Here is a 16255-nt window from a genome sequence, read left to right as displayed (position 1 = left end):
GATGCAGAGGCTTCTAGATTAATGGTACATTCAAGCCCACTTAACGAGGGCTGATTCCCAGAACCACTGGCCTCTAACCTCTAATCATACTCCTGTGATCTGACCATGGTAAAATCAGGTAAAAAAAAAAAAAAGGCATGTTATAAATCTCTAGTGAGACTCTGCAGCCTGAGGCTGTTCTTTTGATAAAAATGGAAATAATTAGCACATGACAGGAAGAGAGAGGCCACGCGGGGCAGCAAGCTGTCCCGCTACAGTCAAGGGGTTTGTCGGAGGGCCTGAGACAGCAACATCCCCACAGCCCCATGCAAGTCCTCAGCCAGCCCCTGAGATCTCGTCCCAGTCCCTGGGGCGGTCCAAGGAAGCCGAGGACAAAGGCAGGAGAATCCAAGAGCCCTTCCCAGTGTGCACCTGCCTCCTGCCCCGGCTGTGCGTGCTCACCCTGGTCGGTGGTGTCATATCGGTAATCGTCCCGGCCGTACTCCCGGCTGTCCTCCCTGGTGGAATCTCCGTCATCCTCCCCAGGCCTCAAGGAGTCAGTCTCCCCTTCGGAAATGTCCGCCAGAGCCTGGCCCTCCTCCATGAGCTCCCCGTCACCTGCGATGAAGCCACGGGAAGCCCGCAGGCCTGTGTCTCCGGCAGCTGCTTCCTCACTGCCAGCGCCCCTCCCGCCTGCTGATAGGCCTCCCTCCGGGGACCACCTTCCCTGCTTGAAGTCACCCAGTCCAGCCCAGATCTGGAGAGCTGTCCCCTGGCTCGGCGACGGGTTCAGGTGGGGCAGCTCTGCTGCATAAAGTCGAAGAGCACTGCTCTCCAAAGGGAAGGAATGCCCACACGCAGAGACCGGAGAGCGGAGGCCTGACCCTGCCCTGCCTGGGGCTGTCTCCACCCCGACCTCTCCAGCTGGAGGAACCCCAATAAGTTAGCATTATTTCACTTGAGCCAGTTTGAGTTGGTTTTCAATCACTCACAATGCAAGGACTCCTGCCCAGTGTAACCTTCTTCAACATCCCATGGAGCCTGGGCTACGTCTCAGGAGGCCCAGTGGGATGGGGATGGAGAGCCACCGCCACGTCTTAGGAAGGACTTGTCACCAGGCTGCTCTCAGCCCTGGCCCCAACTTACGCCCACAGCCCATCACTGACCAAGATGGGCAGGCTTTTAGCTGCAGGGCTTCCCATGGGACCAATAAGGTTGTCCATCAACCAGTCAGTCCCACTGCCCACCCCTCCTTCCACCCCGCTTCCCGGAGGCTCCGACTCCCTCCCTAGGGCGCCCCCCGCCACCGACCCTGACAATATCCTGCACACAAAACAGGCCCAGAGTCTAATTCCCAGAGCCCTACCTACTAGCGGCCCACAAAGAGAAGATGCCCAGCACCCCACCCCAGAAGTGCCCCGTACCCCAGAAGCGCCCATACCCTCGGCTCCTAGAGCCTCTTCTGGGCCAGGCGCCTCTGCAGGTGGATGCTCCTCAGGGAGGGTCGGGGTCCACAGAGCCAGTTCCGTGATTTTGGTGGCTTTCCATTTTGGAACCAGAGTCATCATCGTCGTCTCTTCCTCCTCCTCCTCTTCTCCTCTTTCCTATTTTAAGTTTAAAAATGTCAAATTACCAACATGTGTGTAGACTCAGCACGGGATGTTCACAGCGAGGGGACATTCGGGCACTGTGACAGCCCAGTTGTCAGCTGTCCCTGGTGTGATCTGGGCTTGAAGGTGCATCTTGGGAGCACCAAGAGGAGGTGCGGACGGGCATCGCCGCGCGGCACCCACGCGCTCTCGCTCACGCCGTGAACGGCTTCCAGGCTTGACATCCCCAGCCTTCTGGAGCCATTAAGCAGTGACCAAGGCTGCGTGTGGCTTTCAGTTGCTCAGTCACGTTTTCCAGGTCTGAAGAAAGGGCTGAAAGCATCCTAGGATGGCCATATAGCATGGAAGGGCCTGAAAACTAATGCCCTAGAATCAATGATTATGGGGGGAAGACGAGATCCCACGAAAGCAGAGTGAGAGTCAATCACCTCTAACTGGGGGATCTTTCGTAAGAGTCTAACTTCGGCAACGGCCCGCAGCCGGCATGTGCCCATTTGGCCCAGCGTAGGGGCCTAATCCCCAATCTCATAACTATCCCAAAATTCCAAAGATCTGAACATCAATCCCACAAATAAGGAAGATGTCACTGTCACATCGAGGATCATATGTCCGACAGTGACAGAGACCCACCTATTACTTCCACTGAGTCACTTAGAAATAGATGACTCGGTTTCAAAGTTTCTGAGCTCTGTCCCCCACGAGGGGACACCAGTGCCCTAGGACCGCAGCAGAGCCCCCAGTGGGCTTGTGGAAACACAGGTCTGAGCGCCTGCATTGGGATATGGGGGGGGGGGCCCTATCACCCGCGCTTCTAGCCAGGGCCACGGTGCTGCTGAAGCCACAAGCCCAGGACCACACGTGGAGAACCGCCCCCTGACCACCTGCTATCTCACGTTCTCTGTGCGTGTGACCCTCGGTTTATCTGCATAGCACGACCCCAGTTGTCCTCCCAGAAAGCACCAGTGCGGCCTCAGACCTAGATCCTCAGGGTGTTTGGTGCTTCACAGGCTCATTCCTGAACGGGAGCAGTGCTGGGGGCTTATGGCCATATTCCCCCCTTAGGTGTCAGGATGTTCTTTCTACTCTCTCCCCTGCATCCCGAAACACTCACTTCTAAGAACTTGGCCCAGGTCAGACTAAAACTGCCCACTACTCTGCTGTTTTAGCTCTTGTCACTTCACAAATCACAATAGCAGCTCAATCTCTAACGAGACCCTAATGGCCAGATTTGGGGGGTGGGGTGGGGGAAGTGTAGTAAGTTTAGTCAGCATGTTGCTTCAGGGCCCAGTGGGGGCGTGCCAGCCCCAGGGAGAGCCCAGCAAGGACTCCCTAGGCGCTGTCACAATCTAACAACGCAGCAGTCGACTGTGTTTGCGGTTCCCAACTATGTGTGCGGAGCCCTCCCGAGGGGGAATGCGGGGAGCAGTCACCCGAGCGGGGGAGACCCATCAAATTCCTCCAGATGCATGGCCTCTGGGAGCCCCTCTCACTCAAGACTACACGTCCCGGGATCCGAGCAGAAACGATCCTGGGGGGTGGGGTGGGCCTATTTTTAGCGACAGAGTCAAGCGTTTGGCCACTTCACATTGGGTAGCTAGCTAAGAACCGACCCTCGCCACAATCCACGGCAGCTGGTCCGAAGGGACGGTGCAGACAAGCGGGCGGCATAAGGCCGGGGGGCAGGCCACCGGGAGCCCACGGGGCATTCTGGCCATGGCAGAGGAGGAGGACCTCGGGGAATCACAGGCTGTTTCGGGGAACAGAGGGCCCCTGGCAGAGCGACCAAAGGAATGCAAGAGGACGGGGAGCAGGAAAAGAGGGGCAGAGGGCAGGCCTGGGCCTGGGGGTGTCCTGGGAGGTGCCCGGGGAGGCCCGGGGAGGCAGAGGGTGCTGAGCTATTTCACTCCATCGCCTGCAGATCGGGATCCCTTCATACTAACCGGGAAGCATCGAGCGAGTATTCACGTTGACGTCACATGCTGGAACAAAAAGGCAAAAAATACCATGCACAGCGCAAGCCGCACACCTACAGTGCTGTCGCCGGACAAACCTGGTGGCACCACGGCCGCCGATTCCGGAGCTGGACGCCGCCCAGAGCCCTCCGACTCGGGGCCAGCTGGCTGCTCTTGGCCAAAGCTACGTGTAGGCTCCAGCAGCAACCGTGAACGATACCGTTTAGTTCTGGAAATCCAGGTCTAAACCACGGCACGCGCACACAGGAGGACAGCAGGAAGGCTGCCGAGAGCCGTGTGACCTCGGATCACACGGGGCTCGACATCCCAGGCAGCCCTCCGACCCATGGATACAGGGAACGGCCTGTCGCCCCGCCACTCACCACATCCGTTAGGCGGTACTCCCCATGCTGTTCGCATCCGACGTCAAACACGTACTTTCCAGGGCCGACAGGCTACGAGCAAAGAGAAGCCAAGCAGCGCGTCACTCCTTGCGTTCCCCACCCCAACGGAGCGCGCAAAATGCTGCGGAGATGTCACCTCCAGAAACACCTGCCCAGGGTCAGGGAGGGGGACATCCCATGTGTGTTAAAGAAAGCTTTTAGGAACCAACGGCGGATGGAATTGCCAAGTATGGGGCCTGTTTGGTTTGTTATTTAAGCTTTAGTTTTATCTCAATAAAAAGGAAGCGTTCATTACAAAAATGTCACCCACAGGCTAACAAGCTAGAGACAGGAGTGCTAATAACACTGTGACATGGTCTTGGGGTGCCCGGATGGCTCGGTCGGTTAAGTGTCCGACTCATGATTCTGGCTCAGGTCGTGATCTTGGGGTCATGGGATCGGGCCCCACCCCCCCGGCTCCTTGCTCACGGGAAGTCTGCTTGAGATTCTCTCTTTCTCCCTCTGCCCCTCACATCACACTCTAAATAAATACACAAAGAAGTAAAATATTTTAAAAAATATATATTGTGACATATTCTCTAAAACCTTATTCCTTATTTCTAGTATATAGATTTTTCTAAATAAAAGTTTGACCATGGGACCATGGGACACCTGGGTGGCTCAGCGGTTGGGCATCTGCCTTCAGGGCCATGACCCTGAGGTCCCACATCGGGCTCCCTGCAGGGAGCCTGCTTCTCCCTCTGCCTGTGTCTCTGCCTCTCTCTGTGTCTCTCATGAGTAAACAAATAAAATCTTTAAAAAAAAAAAAAGGTTGGACCATAATTACGTACACTGACTCACACACTCTATTTTTACTTAGAAACGTGGCATAAATGAATTCCCATATTTGCAAATCGTCATACATGATACCAATCTGTCAGCCTGGTATTTTCTCTCATTTAAGAGTTATAATCTATTTTACCTATTTACTATCATTAATATTCGGTGTGCTGGTGTTATTCTTTCACCAAGACCCCTGCAGGAGACACATTCGGAGTCACCTCTTACGTACACTTGTGAGATTTTCCTCGGGGAAGTTTTCACAAGTGGAATTTCTGGCACATACACAGACACACAATGTGTACATATATACTCACAAAATATATAGACACACTATTTTTTTATGTATTGATGACAATGAGGCTCTAATAATTCTCCTTCCCACAACATCACTTAAGAGCCCCTTGCATTCAAACCCTTGTCTTTCCTGGGCATTAACATTTTGTCCTATCTTTACATTTTTTTAAAAATATGAAAAACACGATCTCATCATGAAGTCACATCTTTAAGCTATTAAATCATTGATTGACACAAGTGCTTTATACATTTATATGTAATGTTACAAATATCCTAACCCCATTGGTCATCTATGTCTTAAATTTTCTTTATAACGTGTTCTAATCTACAAGGGATTATTTTTACCTAAAAATAATAACCCAGATAACCCAATATGATATTTTAGATAAAAAATTATAGATTTTTTTTAGATATTTTTTTTAATTATTTTATTTATTTATGATAGGCACACAGTGAGAGAGAGAGAGGCAGAGACATAGGCAGAGGGAGAAGCAGGCTCCATGCACCGGGAGCCCAACGTGGGATTCGATCCCGAGTCTCCAGGATCACGCCCTGGGCCAAAGGCAGGCGCCAAACCACTGCGCCACCCAGGGATCCCTAGATATTTTTTATCTAAAAAAAAACAACCCAAATCTATTGGGTTTTCCTTTACGCTTCTGTTTAGAAAGTCCTCCTTCAAATAATAAATAAATATATAAATAACATTGAAAAAAAAAAAGAAAGTTCTCTTTCCTCATTTTAAAGTTAATGAGCATTTTATCTGTAATTTTTTTTTTTTACATCTAAACTTTTACTCCCTCTAGTGTGTGTCTTCATCTAATGATGGATAATGAATTCTGGCTTCGTTTTTCTCCCAAAATGGCTATCAAGTTGTCCTATACATCACTCCTCGACTTCTCCCCTTTTAAGGAGCTGAGTCACCGTATGCACATGAATCTGTCCCTAAACTTTCTAATCTGCTTCACTGATCTGTATTTCTCCACCCTGGTATCTCAGTTTTAATTATCAAGCTTTATTTAAAATGTCTTTTAACAACTTGACGGCAAGGATTTGAAAAGGCAATTCTCTGAGGAAGAAAGTCAAACCAGTAGCACAAGTGTGTAAAGATGCTGGACTTCACTAGGAATCAGGAAATGCACACTAAAACCAGGCCTTTTTTTTTTTTTATCCATTGGATTCGCAAAAACATTAAAGACTGGTGATGTTCAACGTTGCAGAATGTATGACAGAGGCTCTTGGAGTCTATTGGCCAGAATGTGAACTGGCACCGCTTCTTAGGGCAGTTGGCAATAGCAATCATGATTCAAAATGTCAATATTTGTAGACTCAGCAATTGTGATATCTAACCTATGTAAATATTCCAAATGCGCAAAAAGATAGGTGTATCTGTGTTTTCATGTCCTGATGTAACGTGATCCTATTTACATAGTGACAAGCCCCGAGCTGCATGTAAGTGTGCGCAGACGTGCTGCACAGAAGAACGTGGCAGGGTCACACACCACAGCAGGGGGAGAAGGGAAGGCTGGAGCTCAGGTGGGCGGTGGAGGGCCGGGTGCCTGGAGACAGCTGACCCTTCAACAGCGCCGGTCTACACTGCACGAGTCCACTTATAGGCAGATTTTTTTTTTCAATAAATACAGACCAGTGCTGTGAATTTATTTTCTCTTCCTTATGATCTTCTCTTTTTTTCATAATTTTTAAAAGATTTTATTAATTTATTTGACAGAGAGAGAGCATGAGCTGGGGGCAGACAGAGAGGGAGAAGTAGGCTCCCCGCTGAGCAGGGAGCTCGATGCAGGACTCGATCCCAGGACCCTGGGATCATGAACTGAGCCAAAGGCAGATGCCTAAACCCCTGAGCTCCCAGGTGCTCGGCTTCCTTATGATTTTCTTAGTGACATTTCCTTTCCTCTAGCTTACTTTATTATAAGAGTTCAGCATATAATACATATACAAAGTATGTGGCTTATTTTATTGTAAGAATAACGTGTGTAATACCCATAACATACAGAGCATGTGTGAATCGACTCTTTACGTGATCGGTAAGGCCTCCAGTCGACGGCACGCCGTCAGCAGTTAAGTTTCAGGGGAGTCAAAATCCCATGTGGATCTTTGCCCAGGGGTCAGCGCCTCGACCCCCGCCTTCTTCAGGGGTCAACTGTACCTGCGTGTCATGTGCTTAGCTTTCACTAGCTCGCAGAACTAGGTTAGTGTAGGCTCGCCGCCTTCATCGATGCTTCCAGATTCACTTTTGCCAAATTCTCTTTCCCTCCACACAGCTCCCCAGGAGAATTTTGCTGGGAATTACACATGCAATTTATAGATTTTGGGGGGGGGGGGAGATGTGCTGCTTTACAAAGACTTGAGAGTAGAATCTGTTAATTGGGGCATGAATTCTACATAAATGGAAACTGAGTTTTAAGAGAGTCTGAGGCGACTTCATTAAATCAGTTCAAAATTCGCTATGCCAACTTGTTTTTTTTTTTTAATATTTATTTATTTATTTATTTATTTATTTATTTAAGAGAGAGAGAGAGAGAGAGTGAGAGCAGAGGAGGGGCAGAGGGAGAGACGGCTGAGCACATGACCCTGAGGTCACAACCTGAGCCAAAACCAGGAGTCAGAGGCTTAACCCACTGAGCTACCCAGGCACCCCCCTCCATGTCACCTCCTAAAACTTCTAATTTGCTCGGCAAACTCTTCAGGGGAAGTTTCTGCCCAACCCCAGCTCGAAGCCACGAGGAGTGCCAGCGTGGTGGGGCCGAGTTATGAGGGCTTCTCTGCATCCCGGCAGGGCTTGGCACAGCCATAGAGCCCGCCACACAGAAATGACCAAACGTGGGCACCGCGGACTGGACACCGTGACACCCAAGCCCAAGCCCAGGGTGGGTGGGCAGGCCTGCAGCAAGAAGCTCGTGGGTCGGCCTCCCCAGGGCCCTAGCCCCATGCCTCCCAGGGCAAAGAAAGTCCAAACACACACATGCTCAACCGCAGATGTTTCACGGCCAATCTACCTACGACGAGGAGCACATATGAGAGGCAGGATGCCCCCACGTTATAGCAACGGGATGGATGGCAGCCCAGGGAGGGTGGGGATGTCGCTGACATGCAGAGAAGAGAAGCAAGTGCCCTACACCCCGCCCTTTGCCAGTATCAGAGGCCTGGGGAGACGCATGGCTGCCCACCCTCTGTATTTGGGGGGGCGGTTCTCTGGATTTTTGGTATTCCTCATTCCATATTTACATAGACTGGGGGGAGAGGCTATTGTGCATTTCATTGGCACATACTGTTTCCCGCTGACTTACGTTTTTGTTCAAGAACTTGCCCTGGTACCTGTGGTTCAAGTGAATGAGCTCGGCTGCTCCCTCTTGCTGCCCGTTCACCCAGGTACCTACATACTTGCTGCCCGTCTCTGCGTAGAAATAGGTGCCTTGCCCATGCCTGGTTAAGACAGAGAGGAGAGTGCATTTTGTTCCGACACAGTGGAAAACCTTCCGGCTCTGTAAGACAGCTATTTAAATGGAGGGTGTCTACACTTGGCTTCTCTGTCTTTGCCCCACAAGAGCATGCTCCTGCTCTGTGTGCCCACACACGGGAGGGGCACAGCCCACAGGACAGTGACTGCCTCTTTGCACATCAGCCAGGCCACGGGGGTGGGGGGGGGTCAGAGGCGGTGCTCCTGGGAGCTGTAGCCCTGTCCCCAGGAGGGTTCTTCGGTGGGCTCGTTGCCATGGGGGCTCTTGAACTAAGGACCACGTATTGTCCCAGCAGGTCTGCACCTGCCTGGCAATGTCACCTCTGGCATGCTCACCTTCAAGCCATGAAGGGGTGCAGCTGCCTGGCAAAGCTGGCTAGTGGGCTTTTGTCATGATTGTGCTTCATGCTAAGGCATCATCCTATTCCCATTACATAAATAGGTCTACAGAATGGAAGAGAGAACGCAAACCTTTGGTGAGCAAACCACTCTCCAGTGTAGGTATCATTATTGACGTAGTAGTACACACCATAGCCGTGCCTTAGGTCATCGGCCCACTCGCCTGGAAGGGACAACACAAAAGCAGGCCCGGGTGAGAGGCACGGGATGGCCTTCATCTGCTGCCTCCTCCCTCTGTGACACCCCGCTGTCCCCCTGCCCCTCTGCCTCAATGGCATGGCATTGGTGGGGGAGGGCTGGTTAAGGGAAGCTGAGTCAGGAGCTCACCGGGCGCAGGTCCGGGCAGGTGTATGCAGGTGGGCCATAGTCACCTGTGTGTGCCACCAGCGGGCATCACAGTTGGCCACGGGCAGAGCTAGGATTCAGATCAGGCTTTTGTCTCCCTACCCCACACCCCTGCTGCTTGCATGTGTTTAGCGATCCAGTAACAACTTCGAAGCTTGACGATCCCTCCTCAGCCTCTTGCCGACAGCTCACACTATTTCCTACTTCATCACGGGGCTCCCGCACACCTTTCCGGCCTGGGCGCCCCGTGTGTCCCACCTGCACACCAGCTCCACGCACGTGGACGCCGCACGGTTCCCAACCACGGCCTCTGCTTGGACTCCTCCCTGACTGTCCCTGCCTACGCACCTCCACACAGGGTCCTGCTAATCTCCTGCCAGCTTCCTAAAAAACACTGGAATTGGCAAAGGTACCATAAAATTCCTAACACCTCTACCGTAATGACAACAGCAATCTGGTTAGTGAATGTTGTCAATTCTTGAAGGTTGATCCCTGTACCAGGAGACTTAGGGCGTCCTCCAATCTTAAGCTCCCAAGTGAAAGAAACTTGATAGAGGTTTCCAAAGTTGACGACTATCCTTAAAAAATCACATGGCACTGCTAAGAACAAGTTATTACCCTGAATCACACTTTTCTAGACTGTGAATAATTTTTAAAAACTAATTTTGATATGTCTTTGGTCAAAGACAGAAGACAGGATTCTCTATTTTCTCCGTAGAAAGGGACATCGCAAAATTGTCAGATAGACACTCCATTACGAGCTAGAAAGGTAAGGAAGAGGCGTGCTGCAGGCACGTCAGACGTGGATTTTTAACGCTTCTGTTCAGGAGAAATCCTCATACACTTCTGTTCAGGTCGGTTGGCTGTGGTCCGGGTTGGTTTTCCTCCAGGGGCACACGGTCCCCTTACAAAGCTCCCCACGGGTGTTCACCCCACCATGGTCCCCAGGGCTTCCAGGGCTCTCCGGTCTGGAGCTCTGGGGATGAAAGACCATGTAAAATGAAATGCTCTGCGGCATCTGGGTGGCTCCGTCAGTTAAGCATCTGACTTTTTCTTTTTTAAAGATTTTATTTATTCATTCATGAGAGACACAGAGAGAGAAGCAGAGACACAGGCAGAGGGATAAGCAGGGTCCCTGCAGGGAGCCCGATGCGGGACTCGATCCCAGGACCCCAGGGTCACGCCCTGAGCCGAAGGCAGAGGGACTCTCTCTCCCTCTCCCTCTGCCCTCTCACCCCCACTCATGCACATGGGCTCTCTCTCTCTTTCTCAAATGAATAAGTAAGTAAATAAATAAAATCTTTTAAAAATAAAAAATAAAAATAAAATAAAATGCTCTTTCGAGAAGCTCTCTTCCACTAAAATGCAGGTTAGTCACTGTCTGCCCTGCTGGCTCCCTCCGCTGCTGGGTCAGCTATAGACGTGGAGAGACAGGAGCTGGCACTGGTGGGGAATCACCCCGGTGCTGCTTCCCAACAGCGACGGGCTTTGCACTGGCCGCCTCTGCTGGGACACGTAATAACCGCAACACATTTTTATGGAGACAACACCCAAAACCAGAGGGATCCACGCACATTGCCCAAGACTGCACAGCAGGACCAAAACAAAAATCTGGGTTTCTCTGGCTCCAACTTCATGCCCTCTTCACAAGCACCCCCAAGGGCCAAGTGTTCATGCCTTCTTTTGGCTCCTGCCCTCGAGAGCTTCCAGAATAGCCAGCTGCAAGCCATCCCATTATCTTATTTCTCCACAATTTCCTTACTTAACATCTTCATCTCCATTCACCCCTTGCAGCTAGCAACAGGGCCAACGTGGAAGAGGGGTGCTGGAGAGGGGTGCTCCCTCTCCTTTCCCAGGCCTCATCGGCCCTCCGTCCCCACACCTCGCCATCTGCAGAGGTGGTCCACACGCCCCTCCGAAGCCTGGCCCCCTCCGCTCCCCTCCAACCTCATCCTGCTCCGCCAAGCACCCCTGCCTCCCTGCCTCTGCCCAAGGGGCCCTCACAGCAGGGGTGTCCGCTCATCCCTGGGCTCCCCCACCGGGCCCGCCTCCTGTCTGGGAGATCACCAATGCGCCCCACACCTCGGGCTGGGGCCGAGCGCACTAGCTACCCTGCAGGAAACCACTCTGCACGTCCCTTAGGATGGCAGCCGGGCAACACAGGGCTTTGAAGACCAGGCCACATGTCAACTTAGAGCTTTAGCTCCGGTTCACCTCTGGAGCTAAAATTAACATTGTGGCTTCTGACCCGGGAGAAGAAACCTCTGAGTAGTGACCACACCCTGCACCCTTTAAGATACAGAGCCACTCGGAGACGCGAAAAGACTCGGAGACTTTTGGCTGTTTCCAAAGTTCTGTGTGTTGGCTAACCTGCACGTTAAAAACTCCTTCCACCCCTTGTTCTGAGCATCCTTTTTATTTTTTATTTTTTGAGATTTTATTTATTCATTCATGAGAGACACAGAGAAAGAGAGAGAGAGAGAGAGAGAGAGAGGCAGAGACACAGGCAGAGGGAGCAGCAGGCTCCATGCAAGGAGCCTGACATGGGACTCGATCCCGGGACTCCAGGGTCACACCCTGGGCGGAAGGCAGGTGCTAAACCGCTGAGCCACCCGGGCTGCCCCTGCATCCTTTATATATATGCACATGTTGTTCGGCTTGTATTGACATCTAGACTAAGATAAAACATGGCAACAATGAGATTAGGGTCATAACAGCATTAAATCAAACTCTAAATTAAATTGTCTGAAGTTCATTTAAAAAGCAGATGGTGCTCCTTCTGGAATAATTGCTCTGAGAACTATGAAATGGAGCTGCAACTCCCTCTCTTAACAGGAACGGCATTGGCACCCTCCCCCGGGGCCTTGGACCCTGGCAGTACATCTGGTTTGCAATTCCTTGGTTCCACTTCCATTTAGCAACCAGAGAGGCAGCTCCGCCTTGCACCCAAAGGACACGTCCTCATCAGGAAGCCACGCTACCACGGCGCTGCCCGGGCAGCCTGTCCTGAGTGCTCGCCACCTGCCAGACACGGTGCCCAGGGTACCATCCTCATCTGCAGGCCGGAGAGCCAGGCCAGCAAGCGGGGAAGCTCCCTGCAGGAGGAGCTCTTGTCACCACAGCTCCAGGGTTGCAGTCACAGATCTCCTGGGAAATCTGACCCAAACTGGATAAATTCTTCCCAGGAAAAGTCCAGAACACAGAACCCTGCATGGTTTCTCAGGCCTCACACCCACTTCCCACTTGTCTCTCCTCCCAGGTTCACCCCTCATGGGGATCAGACCAGCATGGGCAGTCACACCGGGTGATGACGGTGTGCGGGGACAGCAGGGGGCGTTCTCGGAAATCAGGGAACAAGGATCCTCCTGAGACATGACACTGGCAGGCAAGAAATCATGGCAGGCAAAGGAATCCCAGCTTAACGAGGCCAAACATCTCCCCCAACCAGAAGTCTTCAACGAAGGAACCCCCAAGTCTAAAGAAACCACGCATGTTCATGAAGAGAGGGGTGGGTCAGAGAAAAAGCAAAATCAGCTTCAAGGGCAGGACACCACAGAGCACCTGTTTCCGGACCCCACAAGGGTCTTCACTCACCCAGGGCATCCCTTGCTTTTGCTGCTCAGCACATGGGCTCACGAGGGAGAGTCATATTCCCCTCCCCCCCCACCAGGGGCCAATTCATGAGTCTCAGGGCTTTCTGGTTTCTGCGTCAGCCCTGAGAACACAGGAGCACAGCCCGTGTTTGCAGAGTGACTGGCCGACCTGGAGAACTTGGAGCCCCCTCGTACGGCCCAGCATCCACAGACAAGCTCCGTCCCCAAACAAGAGCTCTATGGCCCAGAAATCTGCTCTGTGAGCACGTTTTACCTTCGTATCTTGATCCATCTGGGTATATAAAAGTGCCGTGACCATGCTTTTTATTTTTAACGTACTCTCCGATGTACCGAGCGCCGCTTTTAAATTTGTAGATCCCCTGAAACACATTGATTATATACGATTCATATCATTCCTGATACGTGCTCAGCCCTGCGGTGCTCGCCGCTGGCGCACTGACTGGAATAGGCTACCTCCCGGCGGCACCAGTTCTGACCTGGCCGTGTCTTTTACCGTGCTCGTAGTTCCCTTCATACGTGTCCCCGTTGGGCAGTCTTGCCTTCCCGTGTCCATGTCGTTCGCCTGCCTCATTCCGTTCCCCGTCGTATTCCTGGGCAGAGGAGACAGGGATAATTACAGCTACTGTGTATTCGTCGCTAAGGATGTCTTAAGCATCTTTACATAAAAGAGTATTTCATTGAATCCCTCCCAATCCCCAGCCCCATCTTACAGGTGAGGTAGGCAACCACACCTGGGCGACATGAAGCATTGGTCCAAGGGGACACACCTAGTGCCTGTCACTGGTGGGAGCCTCACTCGCTGTCTCCGGTATCTGAGCTGGTAATTTATCATGATAATCCTTCACATTGTAAACGAAGCCAACAAATTGTGGAAAACGAGAGGCATTCCAAATTGTGTCCTTTATGGGGACGGATGTGAAGTAATACATGCAGGGGGAATAGGGCTCAAGCCACACAAATACCTCCCTGTTGCTGCTGCCAGTAATCCAGGACTTCAAATGAAAAAAAAAAAAAAACAAAAAAAAACAAAAAAAAAACAAAAAACACCCAACTCTTCCTTCAAGGATTCCTGGATTCCTGGGTGCCTGAGATGTCAGGACAGCTTTCAGCCTCAGGAGGTGTCAGGGGGAGGGGAAGCCACATGGGGGAACTGAGGAGTAACCGGGGCTCAGTTGTCTCAAGAGTCCCCAACTCCACTTAGCTCATCTCCTTATCAAGTTTAAACTCTTTATCAAGAGAGTTTCAAACACTCATGGACTAATACGGTAAGACAGAAATAATTACATATCTTAAAAGTAAGTCAATAAAAAAAAAAAAAGAACCTAACACAAGCTTGTAATTCACCTGTTTTCTCCTTACCCTTCACAAAGCAAACATTCCTCAAGCACCTCGTCGTGAGCGCAGAGTGCACAGAATAAATAATAAAAGGGCCCGGGCACAGAGTAATGATTTCACGTGGAGTTGGATCTGTAAAGACTTATTGCAACATAGGCTCAAACACGCCACTAGGACTTTGGAAACAAACGCTTCTGGGGTCTGCCCTTGCCTCGCACAATCTAGCCCAGAAATCCTTGCTCGGAGCAGAAGGTAAAAACGTGTGGCCTTACAGAACTAAATCACAATGTATGAAAGCTTCCCCCCGCCCTCGCTCAGAAGCCCTCCCAGTGCACCCAGTCTTGAGCCACTGGGGTGACTGAATAGAGGGGAACCCTTTAAAATGACCCCAGCTGTGGATTTATGGTCAAGAAAAAAGTTACGAATCGCTAGGGCCATCCTAGGAGACAAACTTGAAGTCTTCCTGGGCAGATGTTGTAGGTCGGGTTCCCCCGGAAGCAAACCCTGAGCAAGTGATTTTTTTTTTAAGTGCTCCCCGGGAAATCAATAAACGGGAGGGGGAAACAGATATGGAAGAGGAGCATGAGAATGTCTGGAGACGTCCCAGACTCGGCCTCGTTGCACAGGGGATTCTGGGGTGTAAATCACTGCAGTTTGTCCTGCTTTTTAAGCACGAGCGGCTGGCTGTCCTGAGAGCACGCAGATCCCGGGCTTCTGGCTCTGCCCACCGGCCGGGCGGCTCTGCTTCGTAGAGGTGCTAGTCTTGAGCAGTAACTAGGGCAGAAGCTGGGAGACGGGCGCACAGAGCTGCCAAGAAGGTCCCAGAAGGCACCGACCCATCGGTCACAGCAAGAGGTGACAGATTTTTTCAGTTAATTCGGAAACCATAAAATAATAATAATAATAATAATAATAATAATAATAATTCGGAAACCATCTCAACTCTGTACCCTGAACACACACACACCATGGCTGGGGTTCCCAACTGTCAGCCACGAAATGGCACCCTCTGGGCTAGAGTGATTCATCTGTGATTACATGTTTATGTGCACACGGCGCCCAGCTCACACCACTGGATAAGGTGCACCCGGCACCGCCTCGCCACTGTCTACACCAGGGATGAGTCCTACGACTTGGCTCAGCTCCCAGAGAAGCATTAGTCTTTCCAGGCCTCTAGGGCATGCCTTGGGGAAGCGTTCGCTGAGACCTTCTCAGCCTCTCTAGAAGGCTGGCCAAGCAGCTGTCCTCCGTCCACCCTGATCCCGAGGAGCTGAGCTCCACTGCAGGAATGACTGTTCATCGCCGCCCAGCAGGAGAGGTGGCGGCCAGCCACGGACACCGCGGGCATGGAGCGGCAGCAGAGGATGCTCCACCTGGCGGGCGTGGCAGGCGGAGGCCGCTCCAGAGGCTGCCTCGGAACACGGGAGGGCGGATGGGAGGAGACAGGAGGGGAGGCAGCGGCGACAAGGGATGCGGCGAGAAGACGTCAGCTGTTCTCCTTTCACCGCCAGCTTCCAGGACTGGGCGCTGCTTTGGCCGCACTGGCCTCCGGGGGTGCGCCCGGGGAGCCCCCACCCCTCACCCAGGCCTCACCCCAATATCATTCTCTCCCTCCTCCTCCAGCTCCTCCGAGCCCAGGTCCGACATGGCCTCGCCCGGGTCTGGGTCCTCGCCGCCACCAGCGCGTCTCGGTAGGTCCCCGCCGCCTGCACCGCCGCGTCCGCCGTCGCCATGGAGACGCGGCCTGCCCCGCCCCCTCCTCCGGCGCGGGGCGGAGCCACTGGCCGCGTCCGGGTGCTGCCATAGGCAACGGGAGGGGCTCCAGCAATCGCCGCCAGGGGACAGGGAGGGGGCGGGGCTCGGGGCGGACTTGGTACCCACCAGCTCTCTGACCTGGACGCCCTGGGCTGGCCGGGATCCCGCCGTCGGCTGCTGGGTGATGCTGTAACGAGGAGGCACCTTTGGGTCAGGGCCGTAAAGACGGGGTGCACAGAAGACGCACAGAGGCCAGCTCTGGACAGGGCCT

General features: G+C 52.4%; 1 protein-coding gene across 2 annotated transcripts in view; it reads right to left on the bottom strand.

The window, feature by feature from the left end:
• RSPH1 (radial spoke head component 1) overlaps positions 1-15935 on the bottom strand; it is a 30841-nt gene extending 14906 nt beyond the window's left edge. For both annotated transcript variants that reach the window (XM_041735188.1, XM_041735187.1), the window contains exons 1-8: positions 15823-15935; positions 13371-13484; positions 13148-13253; positions 9008-9098; positions 8367-8502; positions 3925-3996; positions 1421-1583; positions 442-597 (exon numbers count right to left, since the gene is read on the bottom strand). In XM_041735188.1, coding sequence (XP_041591122.1) covers positions 442-597; positions 1421-1583; positions 3925-3996; positions 8367-8502; positions 9008-9098; positions 13148-13253; positions 13371-13484; positions 15823-15876 — 892 coding nt within the window. In that variant the 5' untranslated portion in view covers positions 15877-15935. The remainder of the gene's footprint in view (positions 1-441; positions 598-1420; positions 1584-3924; positions 3997-8366; positions 8503-9007; positions 9099-13147; positions 13254-13370; positions 13485-15822) is intronic.
• Positions 15936-16255: the final 320 nt, after the last annotated feature.

The sequence above is a fragment of the Vulpes lagopus genome, chromosome 20, assembly GCF_018345385.1.
Source record: "Vulpes lagopus strain Blue_001 chromosome 20, ASM1834538v1, whole genome shotgun sequence".
Classification (NCBI taxonomy): Eukaryota; Metazoa; Chordata; class Mammalia; order Carnivora; family Canidae; genus Vulpes; species Vulpes lagopus.
The sequence above is the reverse complement of the archived record's forward strand: the minus strand, read 5'-3'. Positions and strand labels throughout refer to the sequence as shown.